Consider the following 25,612-nt stretch of genomic DNA (forward strand, 5'->3'; position numbering starts at 1 on the left):
CATGCTGCAAGGTTCAGAGTTTGGAGCTGAGTGTGCAGAATTTGATTGTTCTGCTGAGACAGTAGATGAGGTATTTGAGGCAAGTACCAAGGAGGGAGTTGAGACATATTCCTTAGAATTGGGTACCAGTGCTGGCGAGGCCAGTCCGGAGCAACTAGGATCATTTTTGGTTTGTCCTGTATGACCTTTAGTAAGACCTTGGAGAGAAGAGGCAGAGCGGGAAAGGCATAGACTGATAGGTTTTTCCAATTGAAGGATAGGGTATCCACTTTCCATGCTTGTCTGTGATAAGTCCTTGTGCAGAATTTGTCCAGTTGATAATTTTGGGGAGAGGCAAATAGATCTATGTCTGGGCTCCCCCATTTCTGTGTTAACATGCTGAAGATTTGTGGATCCAGCTTCCACTCGTGCGGGTCCATAAGATTTCTGCTTAGGTTGTCTGCCAGAGTATTTTGTTTTCCTGGCAGGAATTGAGCTTGAAGATGTATTTGTCAAGTCAAAGCTGTGTTCCACAATGCCATGGCTAGTCTGCAAAGGGGGTAGGAATGTGTACCCCCCTGCTTGTTTATGTACCACATAACCGTGGTGTTGTCTGTCTTTATCAGTAGTTGTCCTGGATGAAGTAAGTCCTTGAAGCATTCTTAACAGCTAGCATCTCTTTCTGGTTGATATGGAGATGCATTTGATTTGGGCTCCATTTGCCCTGAATGCATCTCCCCACCAGGTGGGCCCCCTCAAGCATAGTCTGATGCGTCTGTAGTTAGGGTTTGGGTGGCAGGGGGTAGAGTGAATGACAGTCCCTTGATTTGGTGACATGTCTCTGCCCACCAAAGAAACTCCTGTTGTAGGCAGGGAATGAGAGAAATCATTGTTTCCAGACTGTGACAATGTTGACTCCATAAACTTTTTAGGTACCACTGAAGTTTCCTCATATGCAGTCTCGCATATGGAATTAGTAGAATGCAGGATGCCATGGATCCCAAAGCCTGCAGAATTCGTCTTGCAGATAACTGGGTTTTTGTTGTTATTTGTTTGAAGTATGTTGTCAGTTGCCTTTGTTTGTCTGGCGTAAGGTAAGCCATCTGGGCAGTTGTATTCAAGCTTGCACCCAGGAATGTAATTATTTGAGAGGGTACCAGTTGGGATTTCTTTTTGTTTATTGTGTACCCTAGGCATGTTAGAAGCCTTTTTACAAATGCCAGATGTTGAAGAAGAGTGTCCTTGTCCTCTGCTTGAGTGAGACAGTCGTCCACATAAGGATAAATCTGTATGCTTCTTTGTCTGCAGAATGCAATTACTGGTGCCAGGCACTTTGTAAAGACCCTGGGCACAGTAGATAAGCCATAGGGCAGTGCAGAGAATTGGTAATGCAAAAAACCTGCCTTGAAGCGGAGGTATCTTCTACACGATTCCCTTATTGGGATATGCAGGTATGCCTCTTTTAAGTCTAAAGTCACTAACCAAGCGTTCCTGCCCAGCATAGGCAGTAGCTGTTGTAAAGTCAGCATTTTGAATTTTGGAATGTCCAGGAACGTGTTCAAAATCGTTAAGTCCAGTATTGGATGCCAGGCATGGTCTTTTCTGGGTACCAGGAAAAGTCTTGAATAGAAACCTTGTCCTTTTTCCTTTTCTGTTACTGGTTGAATAGCCCCCATATCCATTAGGGACATAACTTGTTTCTGAGCCTCTGCCCACTGATTTTGTGGCAGATCTGGCCAACCGTTTGGAATTGGCAAAGTATGGAAATGAAATCTGTACCCCTGGGATACTATGTTTAATACCCACTTGTCCTGGGTAATTAACTGCCAATTTTGAGCATGAAGTGCTAATTTCCCCCCAAGGGGGCTGCCAAAAGATAAGTGCTTGGTGAAGGTAGAGGGAAGTCATTGAGACTGCTTATTGTAGGGTTGTGCTTTGTTTCCTCCAGATCTGGAGGTGGAGGCACCCCATTGCTTTGACCTGTAAGAACCCTGTGATTGGTATCTAGAGCCTTTTGACCACCTGAATTTGCCTTGAGTGGCTCTGTTGGACACATGAAAGGACCAATATTTAGTAGGCCAGTGCCTACTGAACCTGGGTGGCTGCACTTATAAGAAATCTTTTACAGTTTGCATATATTTAGCTTTGTCTTCCATTTTCTTTAAAACCTCTTCTGCCTTAATACCAAAGAGAGTATCATGCTGCAAGGGGGCATCCAACAATTTAGCTTTAACATGATCAGGCAGATTTTGCTCCTTGAGCCAGACATGCCTTCTAATCACAGATCCAGTAACTGCAGCCCTGCAAGAGGCCTCCAAGGAATCAAAACCACATTGCAAGGTATGCTTTCCAACCTGTTCTGCTGAATGCAATAATTCCTGTAATTCTTTATTTTCCACACAATCAGAAATCAACATCATTTTCTGTTTCAATAAGCCCATAACATGCTGTTGATATTTAAGCATATGAAACTGGCAGTTTAAGGCCCTAATTGCCAAGGTTGCAGACGTATAAACCTTCTTTCCCCATCTATCCAGCGCCCTGGAATCTCTATCAGAGGGGGTAGGAGTTTTGGCTGTAGAAGCCTTTACACCTTTGGGAACCTGTAAGATAGTCTCAGGATAAGCAGCAGGATTTTTGAATAGAAATTTGTGGGAGTCACGAACCCTGTAATATCTCTCTGGCTTACTAGGAGCCGGAGGTAGGGAATCAGGAGCCATGCTTGATTCCGAAAACACATCATCAACAATGTCTAAAACAGGAGGTATTGCCAAAGGCCTATGCTGAGGAAGAAGAAGGAAATCCCTAAGCCTCTTTTTTGATTCAGAGAAATCCTGACTCTCCCAGTGAAAATGTTCCCTTAACGTATGCAAGGTTTCTCCAAAAGAGTAATCCTCAGGAGGAGATGCAGATGGGATGGATTCTTCTGCATCAGAATCCTCATAGGGTGGAATAGAAAATTCCTGGTCAGAAGAAATGGAAACCTGATCTGAAGATTCATAATCAGTGCCTTGCCTAGGCATCTTAGCAGGTGGGTTTGGAGCCCCTGATCAAGGTAATTAAGTCCTCAGCCATTTTGATCATCTGTTTTTTAGGCATAGGGCCCTGAGCACGTGGCTCATGCGTCAGTTTTTTAGACATAGAAGATGTTTTTGATCTTGTTTTTGAGGCTGGCGTCGGTTTTATATAAAAATGTTGAGGCCTGAAAACACCCTCAGAAGCCGGTGCCTGCTCAGCGGCTCCAGACCCATCCAAGGGAGAGACATCCGCGGGTTCAATACTCTGAGAATCTTGTGGCATACCAGACTCCGCATGGGTCTCGGTAGAGGCCTGCGACTCAAAAGTAGCGGGTATCAGGGGCTGCGAAAGTGCCTCACTGAATACCGGCGAACCGGCGACTGTCTTAGAAGTTTCGTCGTCGGTTTTGGACCTCGACAGGCTGTCTTTTTTTTTGCGTTTTTTGTGAACTCCGGTAGTCGGACTGCTAACCAATGACATTTCAGGGTAATTAAATCTTGATCCACAATATTTAGAAGCAAAAATATACAGACGCTTAATAGTGCGTTTGTTAAATCTAGCACAAAACCGACATCAAGGCACGTTATGATCTGGGCCTAGGCAAGGAATACAGTACAAATGAAAATCCTTATGAGGTATTTGCTTCCCACAAGTAATGCAATTATTAACTTTTACTGACATCGGTAAGGAGCAAGAAAAAGTTTCCCCAATGGGGTACTTAGCTTTAGTTGAAGACTTCGGTTCTGAAATTCGAATGAGAAAATTTCAGGAGTCGGCCAACCAGCACTTGCGAACTGCTTCTGCTTCGGGCACCCCGCGGCAAGAAAGACTGAATAAAATGGCTTCGGCTGCATGTTTTATACCCCTGATGACCTGACGTCATGGAAGAGGAGACAGCAACCGACGCAGGACTTTGTTATTCAGGCCGACTGAGGGCAACCTGCCAGCAGATTACCCAAATGTAATGACTACAACAGTGAAACACGAAGAACATCAGTTGCAAACCTTGTTGCTGGTTGTGACATACCAATGGCAGAAGGACTGTATACTGAAAGGCATAATAATGCGTCAAGACTGTTGCACTGGGGATTGTGCAAACATAATACTGAAGTAGCTGAAAAACACTTGAAACATGAGCCACAAAATATCACAGAAAATGGTTAAGTCTACATCATATTGGATCACCTATTATCAGCAGTTCAAAAGACAAGACATGAAAAAAACAGACACAGTGGTCCATAAAAAGAAGACAAAAGTAGCACTGATCATTGAAATTGCTACACCCAGTGACTACAGGGTCCTGCATACAGAGAGACACAAAGTCATAAAATATGAAGATTTGCAGGCAGAAATGACAGCAATGTGGAAGAAAGATACCCAGACAGTTCCAATAGTAGTAGGAGCAACGGGTCTTAAAAAAAAAATCTACAATCATATTTAGATATGTTACCAATACATGTAACTTTGTACGAATTGCAGAAGGAGCCATTACTAGGCACACTGCGGGTGCTGCAAAGAGCACTTCTGGCTGACATCAAAGATTGAAACAATACTAATTTCATGAAGTTTAATCATACTTTGAATTAGAATGGGGTCCATTCCCATCACAGTATTAGAAGCCCAAAAGACTTGGAGAAATTAAAATAGAATGAGGCCACTTGATAAAACATGAATAAAAACAGCTCCATACTTCTTTTCAATAAAGGTGTTTAAACAAGGCCACAACCAAAGCAATGTATTTTTAAACATATGAGTATACTTGGGATTATCAAAGAGTAGCAGAGAAGTATCAGACAACCTGAGTAGGAGATTATAGAAGAATGAGAGATATAATAGTCTACAAAATTATATTAAAGCAAACACTCATTTAGATACTTTTTAAGAACAACTTGGACACTTATTATGGGAATGGTTGTTTTGGTATATTAGCATGTTAGAAGGGCAATACTGCTGTAGTTGAAACAGTATGCATGTATGCAGGTACATGAGATAGATGCAAACATACTAAAGAGGCTGTTATAAACAGGACAGAAAGAAAGTTCTCAAAAACAATCTGCTTAAGTTCACTACATGTTAATACAAATGAGACAGCACACTTAAAACACATCTGCATTATTAATATACAAGGAAAATGGCAGTTAGCTAAACACTAAGCATAAAAAAATACAGAAAACCAGTTGTGGGTAATCCCTCCTGTACCCTCTTTAATAATACAAAGTTATACTGCAAACTAACTTGAAAAAAGAACATGCATTTTAAAATATGAACCTGTGCCCTGTTCCTCTTTAGAATCAGCTGACCAGGGCACAGTAAAGTGCAAGAAATTCAGATGAACAATCAATGAAGAATAAAGATACCAACAGGGAAAGACATCCTGTGCTAAAATGTACCACAACATTTTTGCTGTGTCACACAGAGCTAGTGAACAAAAGGCCAGCTGACCTCCATCAAGGGAATATGCAGCCCCAGGCTTGACATACAGCTTGTACTAATTTACAAGAATATCCAAGGAAGAAAACATTAAAGTGTGGAAATCCATGTTCAAAAGACAAAAATGTGTGTGTGTGTGTGTGTGTGTATTTAAATATATAATATAAATATTAAAACTCAGAAAAACCTGTTAAGTATTACACCTCATATACTGTCTGCTTTTAAACACAAAATGCTAGCCAAACAAATACAGTCATTTAAACATGGAGACTGGGTATCGACACCAGTGGAGTTACTTATGTGGCCTCATCTTTACTGTGCCCTGTACTCTATATAGGTAAGGCTGAAAATAGCCTTAAAACTAAGACTTACCAACATCTTTATACCATAAAAAATAACGATTTTACTAACGCTCTGGCTAGACACTCAGGAGAACTAAGACTTTTAAAAAATTTATTTTTTGTGTGTTGGAAAAGGTACACAGAAACATGAGGGGGTGGCAGTTGGTCTGCTGAAGTGGAGTCTAGGAAAGTACATTGGTAGATTTTATTGAATGCTACCCAATCTCCAGGTTTAAATGACCATATTTCTTTGACCAACATTTTGCATTTAAAAGCTTACGAAATATGGGGCATAACACTTAACAGGTTTTTCTGACTTTTAATATTCGTTGTATATTTAAATACACACAAAGTTTATACTCATTGCACATTGTATAATTATTTTTGTATGCATTTTTATTAAGTGGATATACTAAAATAAGTTAATTATTTTGATTAGATTTTTTTACATTAATGTTACTTTGAATATTTACATTTTAGTTAATTGATATAGGAAGAATAAGGTGTATAAAAAAGTCTTGTTAGCACTTGTTTTTTTAATCTGATGAAGTTCTAGGTAAAATAAAAAGGAACAAAAGCACTAATTTTTGCATCTTACTACTGGCTGGTATAGGATTTTGTGGTTTTAATATTATAATCCCCCCCGAAATATATATATATATATATATATATATATAGAGAGAGAGAGAAAGAGAGAGAGATAATAAGGATGTCGATGGGTGGGTACTGCCACTGAGGCAGTGGAAATTTGAACATCTGCTGTAAAAGGTAAGGAGGACTTTCACAACTGTACTTTGTTCATCATTCACACTGCCACAATGGCATACGGATACATTCCCAAAGCTTACCCTACCTGGGAGGATAAAAGATAAGGATCCAGGAGCCCCTGGAGAATGGTCATTATAAAGCCTGCTCTGAAAGTTGAGAAAACTTGTAGTGCTTTTTAAAAGAACGATAAGAGTATCAGGATACTGCCTCTACAATACTTCCAGACTCCACTCCCTTCCAATGTACCACCAAAGAGGATAAGGCTGCTCAAACATTGTCTTGAATAGATTTACCATGGTGTGAGTAACAAAAAGCAGCAGCAGAGGACAACCAATGAGCAATCAGAGGCTGGCACTTCTTAGCCCCAGAATAGGAAATAATCAGAGGTCTGGCTTTCCAGAAGGGCTTAGTTCTGACAAGACAGTAGCTGAGCTTCCTATGCACATCCAAGGTATGTGGATCTTCTCCCCGTTGATTTTAGGTTCTGGAAAGAAAACTTGGAGAGTGATGACTTGATTCATGGTTGGTACAGAGGTGCATTGATTAGCATTGTTGCCTCACAGCGACAGGCTCTCCCGGTCGACTCTTGGTTGGGGCACCTTCTGTGAGGAGTCTGCAGGTCCTCCCCATGTTCACATGGGTTTCCCTTTAGTGCTCTGGTTTCCTCCCACATTCCAAAAACATGCGTCTAGAGCGTTTCTCCCCAGGCCTCCTTTGGAAATGAGCTCTGTCCCAGTTGGACTTTCCCGGTAAACAAATGTTAAATAAATAAAATTCAGGGTAAAGTCAGAAACATTTGTCATGAAAAATGGACTACTGCATAAGAAAAAACTAAATATTGTAGAGAATCAGATAAAGTCAGCCGACCATGAGGGTATGCAGCTCAGACATGTGCCTTACAGATGTCAGAGTAATAAGCAAAACTATTTAGGAGATAAGGTCAGCTTTACAAGAACAAACTTGTGAACATAAAATTTTCTAGATGCAGGCTTTCTTGCAATACCTGCTGCACATCCTCATGGAGCAAGTGTCTAGCAGGTTTCAAAACAAAATCATTCAGGCTGTCAGCTGTATTTGTTCCAAGGTGAGGTGCACCAGTCACCCTTGACACTGTGTGAGCAGAGAGAGTGTGTGGCTAATTCCATTAAAAGTAAGAATCAACTTTGCCTGGGTCAAAAAGGGAGTCACCACAATGACCTTTGGTAATTCTTTCTAAATTTTCAAAGTACCTTGGATATCAGTGGAAGGGTACAAATGCATAAAGGAACATTCCCGTCCAATAATATGAGAATGTGCATGTCCTCTAAGCATGGCTACAAGGATGTCTTGAACAGAATTCTCCCAACTGTCTGTTTTGAAAGGAGACAGATTTACTTGACATGTTTCCCACATATGGATCAAATTCTGGAAGACCTCGGAGACTTCCAAAATGGCTGCACACTGAGTAACAGTTTAACTCTAGCTCTCCCACTGTGAAAACAAAAACTCGACAGAGAAGGCCAGTAGACTTTTGTGTTTATGGGTAAATTTCGGTAACTGGCTAGTAAGTGTACTGCCTGGATGCCATGAAAAAAGAATTCAGAGCACCTGGAAAAAAACAGCTACAAAAAGTGAGGAAGAAACACTGACTGAGGAAAGTTCTGCAGCTGTTCAGCAAAAAAGCAATGCAATCTCCAGACATGACTTTCATTAATCTACAGGATAATATAAGACAGCTGCACATAAGACCTGGTTAAAATAAACAAAACACTGATGGAGTATATCAACACAAATAACAAAAGGTTGGAAAAAATGGAAGAAGCTTTAAACAGAAATTCAGACAAAGTGATAAAGCTACAAAAATCAGAGGTTGAAATGAAGAAAAAGTGGGCTAAACATGAGACTGCTCAGGAAGAGATGTTTCAAAAAATAATAGAATTAGAGGACAGAGCATGTACGAAAAACATGAGATTTTCAGTTATACTAGAGAAGTGGAAGGAACAGACTGCATTAATTTTATGAAAGCACAAATAAGCAACTGGACAGGTACTCCACAACAGGAGCTGTTAGTTGAAAGGACACATTGTGTGTATGCTCCAAACCTGGCTATGATAAAGCAACCTAGACCCTTAATATTAAAGATGCAATCTTAAAAGCAGGAGTAGATGATTCTGACAAGACTGTGGCAGGAGGACAAAATACTAAAAGTGAGAGAGAGAGCAGAGTGTTTGTGGAGAATGATTATTCATTGTACACCAGGCAGAAGAGGAGTAAATTAATTCCACTATTCAGGGAATTTCAAGACGCAGTTCTGAGATTCAAACTGCTGTATCCAGCTGTCTTCAGGGTATTCTTCCCTGGAGGGACAACATAATTTTTCATGAAGTACATACTAAGGAGGAAATACAAAAGTTTGTCCAACAAAAATTGTGAAACAGGAGATTCTGCTTCTTGTTCTTCTGGTAATAAAGACCACAGACAGACTGTACATGTGAAACATTTCCACTGTTTCAACGGAAAATGTTAGAGATAAGGAAGGGACCACAAGAGTTGACTAGAAGAATTGAGAGTACGTTAGAAATGAAGCAGAGAGAGGATTTGGGAGACAGAAATGAATAGTAATAAAACAGGAATGTAATGTGGGATTACAATGCAATAACTATATTTGTGAAATAAGACAGAACAAGAAAATCTGGAAATTTTGGACTTTTTCAGAATTTATTGGACTTGTGGAGGACTCAAGCATATACTTCATGTCATTAATGTTTGGAAAAATGCTTTGGGGAGGGAAAGAGAGGGGAGAATGTTAACTGTAAGCAAAGAAAACGTTTTCTTAAAAGCACTACTTTTGTGGTGTATGGTTTTCTTTCATGCTATAAAGTAAAGTTTTCTCAGTTATTTTTAAGTGAACTGGGGATTATAAACAGGTGATGCTGTTCTTTTTCTTATTATTATTCAGTTTTAAGAAATGTAGACACTGCAATGTAAAACGGTGTTGAAGTTTTGAACAGTTTTATATCTTATTTAGAATCCACTACTAATTTTTTGCATTTTACTATGCAGTACTCCTATAATGAAATTGATTTTTTGGATGCTGCCTTACAAAGGGATGAGGTGAATCGTTTTAACACCAAGATTTTTAGAAAACCACGATGGAGGAATGGCCTACTAGCTAAAGATAGTATGCACCCCAATTATGTTTTTCATAATGTTATCAAAGGGCAGGGTGTCAGAGCCTTACGGCTTTGTATGAATGAGGGTGATTTAAATCAGGAATTAGAAGCTCTGACTGCCAGATTTGCTGAGAGGAGTACTGCACTAAGGAAGTGAAAAAGCATGTTTCTAATGCTGTACAGAGCAGAGATACAGTGGCAGCACCATGGTTCTCTAAGAAAGGTACTAAACATAGGAGAAGTAACTCAGTGAAGCAGGCTCAGCCTAGAAGTAAACTGAATTTGTATATTAAGTATAGTAAGGATATAAAAGGGGTCTGTGAAGTAATATGGGGTAACTGGAAAATTGTACAAATGGATGATACTTTAAAAGAAATAGTGGGAGGAGCACAAAATTTTGTTTTTAGGAGGAACAGGAATCCTAAACAGATCCTGTGTAACAAGAACTATGATAAGAAGAAGGTACTTGAACAGACAGGCAGGTAAAATGGGTACGTATCCCTGTCAACACTGTTAAGCATGCCCTTTAATACCTATAATTCAAGAATTTGTACATCCTATTGACAACAGAGTATTTAAACCTAAACTGTAACTCAATGAATGTTGTGTACCTGGCTAGGTGCCTGTGTTGCACATCATTTTATGTCGGGACGACCAACTGTAAACTTATGGATAGGATCCTGAAACATTTATCAGCCATAACTTTGAGCAATACACATACTGTTCTCTTTCAACATATTAAAGAACATACAGGACACCACTTTACTTTCATGGTTTTACAACTGGTTAAGGTGAATGCCACAGGGGGCGATATTGTCAATCAGACTGAATACTGTGAGGTATAACAGATTGTAAAGCTAGCTGCTGACAGAAGTCCAGGATTCAATGGAGTGGTACCTTTAAAACCTGCTCTTAGAAGGCGTAGACCTGTGACTTAGATGATTAGATCTTGATGTTCACTGGCTTATTGTTAAATATTTTTAAAAAGGTTTTTGTTTTCTTGTATATGTCAGATGAAGGGTGTATCCTGAAAGCACTTACATTTTGTATTAAACGTTCTACGTTTTTACTATAGCCTGGTGGTCCATGAAAAAGAAGTTGTGTCTTACCATAACATTCCATCTTTGTTGTAGATCTTTATTCATTCATTACTGATAAGACTTTGGTTCCTTCCTCGGAACCGACATGGCCGTTTCCAAGCTCGCGCCAGCCAAAAACTCTCAGCTAAGACCTACCCATAATGCCCCTCTCATAGTCTCTTCAGATCAAGTTTGCCTGCCCCTATATTATAGAGATAGCAAGAGAGACAGTAGGAGGCTCTGTCTGAGCAAGTACCTTAACCAGGAGTTCCTGAAGTCCACCAGGAGTCCAGGCAGGGAAAAGGAGGGTGGGAAGTAATGAATGAAGATCTACAACACAGACTGAACGTTATGGTAAGACATAACTTCTTTATCTGATGTTGTAAATCTTTATTCATTCCTTACTGATAGGACCGAGTCCCCAGCTACTAGAGTCCTGGGTGGCCCTAAGGAAGGATTTTCCTGAGTACCATAGAACCAAAAGATGCTCATCCCCTGGAGGCCAAATCCAATTTGTAATGAGTGATAAAGGTATGAGGTCTTGCCCAAGTGGCTGCTGCGCAGATATCACCCATAGAGGCTTTGGAATGAAAAGACATAGAAGTAGCCATCGATCTAGTAGAATGAGCCTTTATTCTGGAAAGTAAGGACAGTTTATTCTGATGGTAGATGAAGGCAATGATGTTTCTAAGCCAGGAGGATACAGTTACTTTGGAAACAGGTTTACCCAATCTGGGTCCTGCAAAGGCCACAAACAATTGATCCGTTTTCCTGAAAGATTTAGTCCTGTCCAAATAAAAATGAAACTGCCTATGAACATAAAGGGTGAGCAAAAGATACTACCCTCTGTTTGAATGCTGAGGGGAGAAAACCGGCAGGTTAATAGATTGAAAATCCAGAAATGACCTTGGGCAAGAATGAAGGGTCAGTACGAAGGGACACTCTATCCCTGTGGAAGTTCAAGTAAGGTCTCTTGACACTCAAGGCCTGCAACTCAGATACTCTTCTAGCTGAGGTAAGTGCTACTAGTAAAGTCTTCCATGATAAAAAAATTTATATCACATGAATCAGAAGGCTCGAAAGGAGGCCTTGTTAACGACTGAAGTACCAAAGTCAAGTCCCAGGGTTCTATGGGGGGCTTGACAGGAGGTTTATCGTGCAATACTCCTTTCAAAAAGGTTTTGCACAAATGGTGTGACATAACAGAATTATCAAATCCATTATGAAAATTTGCGATGACTGCTAAATGCACAGTAACTGTCGATGCTGAGACTCCTGCATGTAGAAAAGTAGTCAGGTGCTGTAGGAACTTTTGAATAGGCATAGAGAAAGGGGTCTATGTTCTGATCTTTGGCCCAAGTAGAGAACATAGTCCATTTACTAGAATACATTTTTCTGGTGGAAGATTTGTGTGAAGCCAAAAGAATCTCACGGGCGGGAGATGAGATATCAGGCAGCCTGGCAATCATCAGAAGTGGAGGAACCAAGCTGTAAGCTTGAGGCTGTGGAGATTGGGTGACTAAATCCCTGAGACAGCAGACCTTGAGAATGATCCAGGATCCACAGGCTGTGAATCAGATGAGGCCATAGGAAAGGAAACCAGACTTGCCGGGGCCAATAAGGGGCAATGAGGATCACTTTGCTTCCCAACCTTTGAGCTCTCTGGAGGAATTTCAGAATGAGTGGAAACTGGGGAAAGGCATAAAGTAGACCCGGGGGCCAATTGTGCATTACAGCGTCCCTCTGTGATTCCCCCTGAGGGGGGATCTGGGCAAAGTAGCTTCTGCATTTGTTGTTTAGAGGGGAAGCAAACCGATTGCAGCAAGGCCTGCCCCAGTGGCGGAAGATCCGATCTGCTATTACAGGACTGAGGGACCATTCGTGAGGCATTAGGATGTTCCTGCTCAGATTGTCCGGAATAAGGTTAGAACTCCCAGGAATGTGCGCTGCTATAAGAAAGCAGTTGGAAGCTATCACCTAGTGCAAAACCTTCACGGCTTCCCGACACAGGGGGCAAGACCTGGTTCCACCTTGTCTGTTTATATACCAGACGACTGACATGTTATCCGACTGAATTGCAATAGTCCCGGAAGGGAGGGATGTATGAAACATTTGCAACACTAAAAGAACTGCCCTCAATTCCAGGACATGTGTGTGCAAATTGGCCTCCATGGGGGACCAGGTGCCTTGGACCATTTTTCCCTGGAAATGCCCCCCACACCCTAACAGGGAAGTGTCCGTGGTCACTGTGGCCCTGGGCTGGGGGGGACAGAATGGTCGAAAACAAAGATTTGATTCTAGCTTCATCCACCATAGCATTTCTTTCTTGCAAAGGTTTGTAAGGCGTATCATGTGGTCGAGTGGGTGTATTAAGATCGACCATTGTGAAGAAAGGAGCCACTGTAATATTCTCATGTGTAACCTCACCAGTGATACTAGGGTAATGGTGGCTGCCATAGAGCCTAAGAGTTGCAGTACAAGGCATGCTGGTACAAAAGTCTGTGGAAGGAGGGCTTGGATCTGGTGTCTTATTTTCGAAAGCCTGTGAGGAGGGAGGGAAGCTTGACAGGATGTTGTGTTGAAGACCGCTCCAATTAATTCCAGTGTTTTTGTTGGGAAGATCTGAGATTTGTTCTTGTTGATCATAATCCCCAAGCAGAGAGCAAGGCCTTGAATGTAAGAGAGACTGCAAGTTAGAAGATTCCTGGTCTCTGTGGTAAGGAGAAAATTGTCTAGATACGGAAACACCTGGAATCCTTGTAGTCGAAAATGAGCTACTACAACTGCCATACATTTGGTGAACACTCCGGGGGGGGGGGCTGTCGAGAGACCGAATGGCAGTACCCTGAACTCTGGTAGTGATTGGCTCCCAGCTGGAAGCAGAGAAATCTCCGGGAGTGCTGATCTATCTTTATGTGGTAATACGCGTCCTGGAGATCTACAGAGCACATCCAGTTGTTATTCCCTAGAAAGGGGAGAATGGACTGTACCATGACCATCCTGAATTTTTGAGGTTTCATAAATTTGTTCAATAGGCTGTGATCCAGGATTGAGTAAAACCCAGATCCTCTCTGGTCTGGTGGGACTGGCTGGATGACTCTTTTTCTTAGCAGCTTTTCTATTTCTAAGGCTGCTACCTCCCTCTGGTGGCACATTGGGGATTCGTCTGATGGGTCTGTGAGTTAAATCGAATGGGATATGGTAGCCTCTGGATATTATTCTCAGCACCCAAACATCGGTAGTAGTAAGTTGCCAGGCTGGTAGGTGCAGAGAAAAATGACCCCCGACTGCTTCCAGAGGAAAGCAATCGGGCCGCTGCTCAGGAGCACTGGTAGGGTTGGCCAGAGAAGGAATCTCTAGTGCCCTGGTTGCATAGACCCCCTCTACCCCGAAAGGGGAGTCTTCCAGATGAGTTGCCCCCTCTGCCCCAGGGGGATTGCTCACCATGAGTGTCATGAAAAGATCCCTGGGACTTCTTGAACCACAATTTCCCTCCCCTCTGGTTCCTGGAGTAGGACCCCTGGAGGGTGGAAAAACGTATGCTCACAGCAGACAAGGTCTTTCCATCTTTCTCACTTCGTGCTAGTGCGTCTCGTACTTTGGGACCAAAAAGTGCAGCTTTGTCGACAGGCGTGTTGACGAAGGAAGACTTAAAGGGGTCTTCAAAATCACACAAACGCATCCAAGCATGAAGTCTCATGACAATGCCTGATGTGGCAGCTCGAGCTGCCCCCTCGGTGGTGTGAGATACCAAATGCATCAATGAGTTCGAGATAGATTCTAAGGTAGCTAGCTGCGAGTTGACAGTGTTATGTACCTCATCAGGTAGTACCCCTGCCAAAGAGGTAGACATTTCAGAAATTAGGTCTCTTTGTAGGCGAATGAAGTGTGCCAGATAATTCAGCGACCGAATGGCAAAGGTCGCTGAAAGCATAGATCCACTTCCCCAGTCTGTCCATGGCCCGAGACTCCTGTTCAGAGGATGGACAGTGGAACTATCTTCTGCCAGGTCCCTCTTGGTGGCCACCACCATGACCACGGAGAATCAAAGTGCTTCCTCTTGTACCTTTTCTTCCGGGGTGGCTCCCCAGTGGAACCTTCTGAGGAGGACTCCGGAGAAAGGGTTCCCTTCAAAGGGAGGTCTTGTGGCTCCCATACCCAGGATCCTACAGTAGGGGGTTGGGACAGCTGCATGCTAGAGGAGGGGGTTCTGGTGTTGATACCATTGGTGCTGACTGCAAGCCTGTGGAGGCAAGGACCCTCTCCATCACCTGGAAAGCAGGCCTGCCTGAGGAAGGATGGGAGCCCAGAACCGAGAAGGACAACCTCGGAACCAGGATCACACCCCGCCTGGAGTAGCCCGCCTCCAGGTGAGGAGCTCCGGGAGGACTGGAAGCTGTCGGATCCGTGGACATAGACGGCACCAGCGAAAAAAAGGGCGCCGGACTAGGTACCACAGTGCCGACAGCCCAAACACTGCTCTGAGAGTGTATCGGCTCCAACGGAGCCGATGCAGCAAGGGAGGTCGGTGCCGACCGAGGAAACTCTGCAGTTGGAGCAGAGACAGTATGCTCCGGGGTGGTCATCGATACTGAGATCTCCGGGGAATGGGTAGAGGCCGGAGGATAAACAAGTGAGAATGCTGTGAAGGGTTCCGTGCCAAAGGGAAAGGAAGGTCTAGCTGGGGTGGGCAATCCCCTAGCTGCCAGAAGCTGGTCCACAATCCACACATCTTGTTCAGAAAGGCTCCTGGTGGATCTATAAGAGGCTGATGAAAGACAGTCAGGTCTTTCAAGAAAGGGGCTAAACTGGTGCCCCGATAAAGGGTCATAAGTTGGAGAGCATCTGGTTCTTGGGAGATGTTCAACCTTAGGAACTGAGGTCATAGTCTGTGGAGTCAAATAAGCTATCGGCACCTTGGCCTTGGATAGTGCCGAAGCGGGTATGGTCATCAAAGCCAGTGTCAGGACCAAGGACAGCACCGAAGACGATGGTGCCGAAGCTGGAACTGAAATAGGAGACAACATCAGAGACGGCAACGAGGGAGAAGACACAGGGCCTGGTGCTGAAGTAGTCTGCGCCGAGGAAGCTTGGTGCCGACTTGGTTCCGTAATGGTCGGGGATGCAGGAACCAAGTGACTTTGTTTCTCCTTGTGTTTCTTAGTTTTAGGAGGTGGTGAGACCTCCGACCCAGAGACAGCCTCCGAAAAAGGCGTTTTGACTAAACCTTTCAAGATTAGCTTATTTTTGTGCTCTGCTAGAGTGCGATTACGAAAACTACAGCAGATGTCACAAGAAGCATTTATATGGTCCACGCCCAAACAATAAATGCACCGAGCGTGACCAACCGAGTTGGGCATCTTGTGCCCATACTTGTCGCACTGTTTAAACCCCAACTTAACTTTGTCTGACACAGTGTACTGACAACAAAACTACCCAGAAGGAAACAAGTGAAAGAGAAAAAGGATTTGCTTTTTTTTTTTTTTTGAGAAAGATAAAGAGGGAAAGGAGAGAGTACCAACGATGGTATCTAAAAATACCACAAGTGGTAAAAAGAGGGCCTACTAAAGGTAGAAGGGAGGGACAGTACCAACGATGGTAAAAGGTTAAGTACCAAAGGTAGATAGTAGGAAATAGAAGCAGGTTACAGGCGAGAGGAGAAAATAGCAAGACTGACTAAAAAGAACGAAGGTTTGAGAGAAAACTACACAAAATACACAAATGTTCCACTTAGCTTTGAGGGAGGAGCTAGGCACATCTGACGAGGAATGCGGCAAACAAGATCTGAAGAGACTATGAGAAGGGCATTATGTGTAGGTCTTAGCTGAGAGTTTTTGGCTGACACGAGCTTGGAAAATGCTGTGTCGGTTCAGAGGACGGAATCAAAGTCCTATCAGTAAGGAATGAATAAAGATTTACAAGATCATATGTCTTTTTTTACTGTTCTTTTGTAAGGTTTGCTTACATGGACCTTTAGTGCCTCTACCTGCAATTTTTGTTTCTTCATTTTTGCACATGGGGTTGGGTGTCATTTCAACAGTAACATTCATCTAGATCCAAGATTTACACCACCAGATGGCTAGCCCTGCTGTGGTAATTCTTCCATGCCACACACTTGCACGCACGCACGCACACAAACACACACACACACCTACGGCCGATTTAGAGTGCTCCCTACGACGCATGTCTTTGGAAAGTGGGAGGAAAAGTACAGTTTTGTACCTACCATAAATGTAGATGTTCGAGGATCCCATTGCTGCAGTCCTAACTATTGGGTATAGTCCGCATCCAGTCGGCCCGAATACCAGAGTATAAGGCTGACGTCGGTCAGGGCGCATTAGACTGACGTCAGTACGTCAGGGTACTAATGCGCATGACCGACGTCATATCCTCAGTCTTTTCTTGCCCCAGATGTCAGAAGATCCTAAAAAGACAAGGCCCAAAATACCTGCACCAAAAATATGTACAATATATACAAGAATATATACAAAAATATAAGCATGTAACCTCACCTACACAACCACCCCTAAACACAGAGGGAAGGAGGGAGGTAAATTGGACTGCAGCAATGGGATCCTCGAACATCTACATTTATGGTAGGTACAAAACTGTACTATGTTCTTCGTTCCCCATTGCTGCAGTCCTAACTATTGGGTAGAATCCCAAAGCAGAGGTAAGGGAGGCTGGCAAATCATAAAGAAGCAGGAGCTGACAACATGCCTTGCAAAACAGCTGTGGCAAAACCAGCCCTAGACTTAGAGTAGATAGGAAGGTGATAATGCTTAGAGAAAGTATGCACTGAACTCCAAGTAGCTGCTTCCAAAATATCCTTAGTTGCCACCCCCCTTAGAAATGCTGTTGAAGTGGCAGTAGCCCTAGTGGAATGAGGCCTAATCCCAGCTGGAATCTTCTTACCATGATGGGAATAACAAAATGCAATGCAAAAGCCAATCCACCTAGAAATAGTTTGTTTTGACACAGGCTTGCCCTGTGAACTCAAAGCAAAAGAAACAAACAACTGCTGAGACTGCCTAAAATCCTTAGTCCTGCTTAAATAATAACGCAATTGCCTGTGTACATCTAAAGTGTGCAAAATCTTTTCCCCTTTATTTTGGGGGTCTGCATAAAAAGTAGGCAAATGAATAGTTTGGTTTAAAGCCACACTAGAAACCACCTTAGGCATAAAAGAAGGATTAGTACGTAATGATACCCTATCCTTATGGAAAATCAAAATGGCTCTACTGCCATAAGGGCCTGCAACTCAGACACCCTTCTTGCAGAAGTAATAGCCAACAGAAAAGCAGTCTTCCATGACAAGTATTTCAATTCAGCAGTAGCCGCAGGCTCAAAAGGTTGTAGAGTAAGTTTTTCCAACACAAAATTGAGATCCCAAGCAGGAGTAGGAGCTCTACGGGGGTCTTATATTCTTTGCCCCTCTAAGAAACTGCTTGAACAAAGGATGCGAAAACAATGGTGGGTCACAATCATAGTGAGCTGAAATTGCTGCAGCATGAATCTTAATGGAAGAGAAGGACAAACCTTTGTCCAATAACTCAGTAAGGTATTGAAGAGCCACACTCAAATTAGGCTCAGAAACCTGCAAATTCTTTGCTGTACTCCAAAATAAAAATCTCTTCCATTTTTCTGCGTACACTTTCCTTGTACTAGGTCTTCTAGCTTCCATAATCACATTTAAAACTTGTTGAGGAAGTTGAGACCTGCTGTGTTTCAACACAGAAGATGCCAGGCTGTTAGATGAAGAGAGTGAAGCTTGACATTGAGCAGATGACCATCCTTCTGAGATAACAGATGAGGAATCAGAGGTAAAGGCCATGGAGGCTTCCTTACCAGACTCCGTAGTAGTGGGTACCAGTGTTGCCGAGGCCAATCTGGAGCTATCAAAATCATCCTTGGCCTGTCTTGCCTGACCTTTAATAGTACCTTTGGAAGAAGAGGCAGAGGAGGAAAGGCATACACATGAAGGTTTTTCCAACTGAAAGACAGAGCATCCACTTTCCAAGCTGTGTGATGAAACCCCTTTGTGCAATACTGTGGCAGCTGGTGGTTTAGCGGAGAAGCGAACAGATCTATGTCTGGAGTTCCCCATGACACTGTCAATTTTTGAAATACATGAAGATCCAGTTTCCACTCGTGGGGATCCATGATTTGTCTGCTTAACACATCTGCTAAGGAGTTCTGTGCTCCCGGCAGAAACCTTGCCTGAAGAGTTAGTTGCAAGCTTAGCGCAGTCTCCCATAAAATCATTGCTTGCCTGCATAAAGGATAAGAATGTGTTCCCCCTTGCTTGTTGATGTACCACATGACAGTTGTGTTGTCTGTTAGAATCAACACCTGCCCTGGAAGAAGTAACTCCTTGAAAGCCATTAATGCAAACTGGACTGCTAACATCTCCTTCATGTTGATATGTAGATGCTGTAGTCTGGCAGGCCACTTGTCTTGTATCCACTTTCCATTTAGATGAGCTCCCCAAGCAATGTCCGAGGCATCTGTCGTTAAAATCTGACTCCGCCTCTGGCCGGCTCACAGAGAGTCCCTTGTTTAGGTGACATTCCTGAGCCCACCACCAAAATTCTTTTTGAAGGCAAGGTATTATTGGAATGACAGTGTCCAAATCCTGGCAGTGCTGTGTCCATACATTTTGAGATACCATTGTAGCTTCCTCATATGCAGTTTGGCATTGGGAAGCACCAGAATACAAGATGCCATGAACCCTAATGCTTGAAGGACTGTCCTTGCAGTCAGCACGGACTGATGAGATAGTTGATGGAAGTAAAGTGATAGACTCTTTTGTTTGTCCGGGGTTAAAAAGGCCATCTGGGCTGCTGTATTCAGTCTCACACCCAGAAAGCACATGTCTTGAGAGGGTACTAGACTGGACTTTATTTCGTTCACAGAATACCCTAGGCATCTTAGCACTGCTATGACATGTTCCAGATGCTGTAGAAGGTCTTCCTTTTCTTGAGCCAGAATCAGGCAGTCGTCCAAGTAAGGATAGATTTGAATTCCTTGAAGCCTGAAGTAAGCTATCACTGGAGCCAGAACCTTTGTGAATACTCTGGGCGCAGTAGATAAGCCAAAGGGCAATGCAGAGAACTGATAATGAGAATTTCCAGCTCGAAACCGCAGATACTTCCTGCAACTTAGCCTTATAGGCACATGAAGGTAAGCTTCCTTGAGATCTAAAGTTACCATCCAGTGATCTTTGCCCAGCAGAGGTAAAAGCTGTTGTAACGTCAACATCTTGAACTTGGGAATGTCCAGAAAAGTGTTGAGGAGAGATAAATCCAAAATTGGTCTCCACGTGTTCCCCTTCTTTGGTACTAGGAACAGGCGAGAATAAAATCCTAGGCCCCTTTCTGATACAGGGACTGGCTGAATGGCCCCTATCTGGAGTAACTGAGAAACTTGCTTGTGAGCCTCTTTTCTTTGTGGAGGAGGAACGTCTGGCATGCCTTTGAAAGGGGCATTGTATGGAAATAAAATCTGTAACCGTGGTGAATGATATCCAACACCCATTTGTCTTGAGTAATTAAATCCCAATTTTCTTTGAAAAGAGACAGTCTTCCTCCCAAAGGAGCTGCCAGACGGGAATCTACTGGCAGCTGAAAAGACAGGTCATTGGGTCTGTTTACGAAAGGACTGACCCCTGCCCTCACCAGAAGTCTGAGCAGGTGAACTCCCTGTTCTAGGCCTAAAAGAACCTTGAGCCCTGCCCCTACCACGTCTAGACCTACCCCTAGACTGGGAATCATAAGCAGGATATGTCCACCCCTTAGCAGGCCAATTTCTACTAAACTTCGGTGGCTGCACCTGCAAATTATCTTTAACAGTTTGCATAGACTTAGCTTTGTCCTCCATTTTCTTTAAAACTGCTTCCACAGGCGATCCAAACAACACATCAGACTGTAAAGGAGCATCCAAAATCCTAGTCTTAACATGCTCAGCTAAATTCTGATCCTTCAACCAGGCATGCCTGCGAAGAACAGAACTAGTAGCAGCCACCCTCGAGGAGGCCTGTACAGCATCAAAACCACATTGCAAAGAATGCTTACCCACTTGTTCAGACACATGAACCAAATCCAGCAACTCTTTACACTCAATACCTTCCGCCAAAGCATCCACCTTAGATTTCAATTGTGAAAGGAGATAATTCTGATATTTTAGCATGTGAAACTGACAATTCAATGCTCTCATGGCTAGAGTGGAAGAAGTATACACTTTCTTTCCCCACCTATCCAAAGCCCTTGCCTCTTTATCAGTGGGAACAGGATTTTTAACCACAGAAGCTTTAACACCTTAGGCCCTTGAGAAATAGTTTCTGGGTCCGCCCTAGGACTCTTAAACAAATACTTATGAGCTTCGGGCACCCTATAATACCTATCAGGCTTAACAGGAGCAGGAGGCAACGAGTCAGGGTTCAAGGAAGCCTCTGCAAAACATCTTCCACCACATTCAACACAGGAGGAATAGCTAAGGGCCTATGCTGGGGTAAAAACAAGAATTCCCTAAGCCTTTTCCTGGAATCAGAGTAATCCTGGCCTTCCCATTTAAAGTGCTCCCTCATGGAATGCAGAGTCTCTGAAAATGAGAAATCCTCAGGAGGAGAAGCTGTAGGAGTGGAATCATCCACATCAGAATCAGAATAAGTAGGATACTCCTGTAAGTCTTCCAGAAGACTCTGAAGCCTCTGAACACTGTTCAAAACTATCAAACTCGGTTCCACCCTAGGCCTCTTATCAGGCGGGGCATAGAACCTCTAATCATAGTAATCAAATCTTCTGCCATTTTAAGCATATGTTTCTTAGGTACAGAACCCGAAATGCTAGGAGAAGCCCCCACTGAAGCTGAACTAGGCCTACCTCTCAAAGAAGTTTTGGCAACAGAAGGAGAGGCTCTAACTACCTTGGGAAGAGAGGGAAGAACAGTCACGTGAGAAGCCCCCTCAGCCTGGCCTACCTCCTGAGAAGGCACATCCTGTAACAGTAAAGTTTCTGCCTGGGACTCCATGGAAACTCCTGGCAAAACCTCTGGCTCCACTGAGCCTTCTAAAGAACCGACGTCCGGGACTGCCGGTTTATCAACCCTAGGCTTCGCTGTTTTGTCCTTGCGCTTCTTGGACGAAGCGGGCGTCGGAGCATCCGACGGCATTTTATAATTGCAACGCTTCCCAAACACTAACCTGGCACAGTCTAACCTCCTCTTAATAGTGCGTTTGTTAAACCTAGCACAAGAGCGGCAACCAACAACGTCGTGCTCAGGCCCTAAACAAGGTATACACAAGGTATGGTAATCCCTATGAGGTATCTGTTTCCCACAAGAAATACAGTTATTCACTTTTTCTGACATCCGGTAAAATACTGAGGCAAGAAAAAACCAAAATGTTCTAACGGGTACTTAGCCAACTCTGTTTCGGTCTGAAACTCCGGTTTCGGAAATATTTCAGAACGCCAACCTGCACTCGCAAAACTGCTTCTGCATCGGACCATGCGGCAAAAAAGACTGGGGATATGATGTCGGTCATGCGCATTAGTACCCTGACGTACTGACGTCAGTCTAATGCGCCCTGACCGACGTCAGCCTTATACTCTGGTATTCGGGCCGACTGGATGCGGACTATACCCAATAGTTAGGACTGCAGCAATGGGGAACGAAGAACATCTGGAACACCCAGAGGAAACCCACGTGAACACAGACAGGACATGCAGACTACGCACAGAAGACACCACAGATGAGAACCTCTTGCTGTGAGGTAACAATGCTATCTGTGCCACTGTGCTGCCCTCACTTTTCCAAATAGTGCTACAAAATCAAATACATGCCCTTAATTCAAATAAGAAAATGTTTAAATCAGAATACATAAGCATTTCCTTAAAAATTTCCATATCAAAAATGACAAAAAAAACTCAACAGAAAATGAAAAATGTAGTCTGAAGTAAAATTGCGATTTAACAATAAAAACAGCTACAACAGTGTTAAAACAGTAGTATGTATCACATAAATGAAGAAAAAAAGTGAAAAAATGCAATATTTTCCTGTGAGAACTTCAAAATGAAGGAGATAAATGGGTGCAATTAAATCGTCGCGTCACTCTACATGCAAGAGGCATCCCTTGCATTCATCTGACACCATAGAATTTTAATTTCCCAGTACAAATAATAACACTTTAGAAAAGCCCCATAACTGCTCAAAAGCAGCGTTTTAAGCATACAAAAAAAACACAGCAGTAAGTTAGAATTCCCACAGGAATTAACAGTCCCAGAAAATAGCAAGCTTATTAAAAAGTTAATACATTTTTTAAATAGCACAGAAAGAAATGAAGCATATATAACAATAGACAGAAAGGAAAGTTCCAAAAGGGATCTTTATCTGAATCCGGAAGTTGTAATCCACCAATGCATGCTGCTGCAGAGATTCAGGTGTGTGATACCCACAGCTGGCACTAACAACAAAAAGAACTGACTTCCTGTGACAGGGGCTAGGGCTTTCCCTGATGGGAGGGGCTTAACTGATCCACTGTCACAGGGAGTCAGTGGACGGAATTCTGAGCTCTACAAACAGGCCAGCGGTATGGATTTGTGAAGGCTCAGAACACATATGCTACTAAGGTAGTGTGAATGATAAACATCAAGAAGACACACACTGAATACATAAAAGAGGGAAGGCTCAAGGAACTACAACTAAGTATTGTCAAAGAAAGAGTGCTGGATGACAGCAACAGTCTCCTTTTACTTATTCATTTATTTGCTGCTTATTATGAACACACTGTAACAGCAAAATGATTGCTAGAAGCTAAGAATACATGGGCCAGACAAGGCAAGTGAAAAGAAGGATGGGTAAAAAAATGACAAAAACAGAAAGTGCACCTTACCTGATAGGGAAAATGGGAGACAATGTGGGAAAAAGATTCTAAACTGTTGTTACAATCTATGCTTGTATGTTACAAGAGAAAATAGAAGCATGAAAAGAAAGAAAGAGCAAGTCTAGGGAAAAAAAGGCAGCAGAAAGCTGAAAAGGGTAAAATACTAAAGAATACTAAATATTTTCCTTTCCTACTTGGGTACAAGTTGAAATGATTACAACATATGATTTGTGAACTGCAATCAGAATGGTCTTTACATATGCATTCTCTCCAAAAAGGCAACAAAGCTTCAGGAAGTACCAATTAACCTGAAAATGAATAGCCACTGAACAATCTGTGGCATACTTCTCATACTAACAAATGCAAAGGCTATTTGTAAAAGAAAACAGAGATAAAAACTGAAGAAAAACTGTGACATACGCAAAGGTTAAAAAATCACAGCTGCAGGATGCACCAACAAACGTTACTAGAATGAAAACAAGGTAGAAAGTACAAATACATTCACAACCAGTCTGTAATATGTCAAGAAAACAGTATTCTTGACAATGAAGCTTAAGGTGAACTTCTTGGACTCCACTTCAGGACTAAATTGAAGCAACAACTGGAGACCCGACCATAATTTTTTGCAAAACAGTTTTAGCTACCCCAATGCATTTTTATATATAATATAATTAATATATATATATATATATATATATATATATATATATATATATATATATATATATATATATATATACATACATACATACACACACATACACACACACATATACACACACAGGTGTGGCAGCTAAAGCTGTCAAAATAGCTTTACCACTGCAGCACACCTTGCACTCCCCCATCCACACACACACATGCACCTCTAATCAATCAACAGTTTTGAAAGCTGTTAGGCATTTTGCTTTGGCACAAAGTTTTCTGCATGGTAATGCGAACTGTATTACAGCTTTTAAAGTTGTCAGTAGGGTCACAAATACAGTTCTGGGGGTGGCTGCCATCTACATGGTGAAGAAAAGGAGAAGTAACAGTTAAATCTAGCAAGAAACTCATTATAGCAAACTTGTAACAGCTAGGTTCTTTCATGTGAACCTTGTTTTTTCCCCCCTTCATTTCAGAACATAATCAGCATGCTCCACAGACTTTTTTTCCCCCAGAAAATAGATTTTCCTTTGCAATTAACAGACATAAGTAAGAAAGCTAAAATAACACACTTACAGTTAAGAAGGCAAGGCACTTCTCACAAACAGTGCTGTAGTTGGAAGGGGATCAATAGGACTTGTCAGAGTAATATGTGACTGTAATAAGAACCACTGCTTATAAACTAAGTCTAAATAAGGATAAAAATGTCAGTTTTAATTTAAACTTTGCACTCTAACTTAAACAGAAAATATATGCTACCTTAGCTACTTTTCTCCAGTTAATACAGTCGAAAAAATAGTATGTCCCTCTTTCATACGTGTTGGTCTTCATAGTTGGTTCCATTCCAGGCGCCCTTGTGATCCACACCCTTTCTTCTTTGTGGTACCTCCAGTCACGGTTAAAACTTAAACATGGAAGAAGTAAAGAAAAATATAATTATTCATTTTTTTTTTTTTTTTTTTTTTTTTTACAAAGGTTAAATATTGCTTAAACAGACAAAAACAGTCTAAGCAACAAACACGACATGGGAAAAGTACAGTTGTGTACACTTACCATAAATGTAGATGTTCGAGTGTATTCACTGTTGCAGTCATTACATTTGGGTAATTCTGCTGGCAGGTTGCCCTCAGTCGGCCTGAATTCCAAAGTTCTGGGTCCTGCGTTGGCTGCTGTCGCGCCCCTTCCCTGACGTCAGGTCGTCAGGAGTATAAAAGAAGCAGCCAACGCCATTTTCTTTAGTTTTTCCTTGCCCCAGATGTCAGGTGCCCCCTAAAAGGGTAGCCAAAATTTATATATATAAAAATTACATGCACCAATATAAAC

At 42.4% G+C, this 25,612-nt stretch overlaps 1 protein-coding gene across 2 annotated transcripts in view; it reads right to left on the reverse strand.

Annotated features, from left to right (window-relative positions):
* CNOT2 (CCR4-NOT transcription complex subunit 2) overlaps positions 1-25,612 on the reverse strand; it is a 2,080,381-nt gene that overhangs the window by 55,184 nt on the left and 1,999,585 nt on the right. For both annotated transcript variants that reach the window (XM_044087993.1, XM_044087992.1), the window contains one exon: positions 25,049-25,193. In XM_044087993.1, the coding sequence (XP_043943928.1) occupies positions 25,049-25,193 (145 nt within the window). The remainder of the gene's footprint in view (positions 1-25,048; positions 25,194-25,612) is intronic.

Source organism: Protopterus annectens, chromosome 11.part0 (genome assembly GCF_019279795.1).
Source record: "Protopterus annectens isolate FY-2018-M chromosome 11.part0, PAN1.0, whole genome shotgun sequence".
Taxonomy (NCBI): domain Eukaryota; kingdom Metazoa; phylum Chordata; order Ceratodontiformes; family Protopteridae; genus Protopterus; species Protopterus annectens.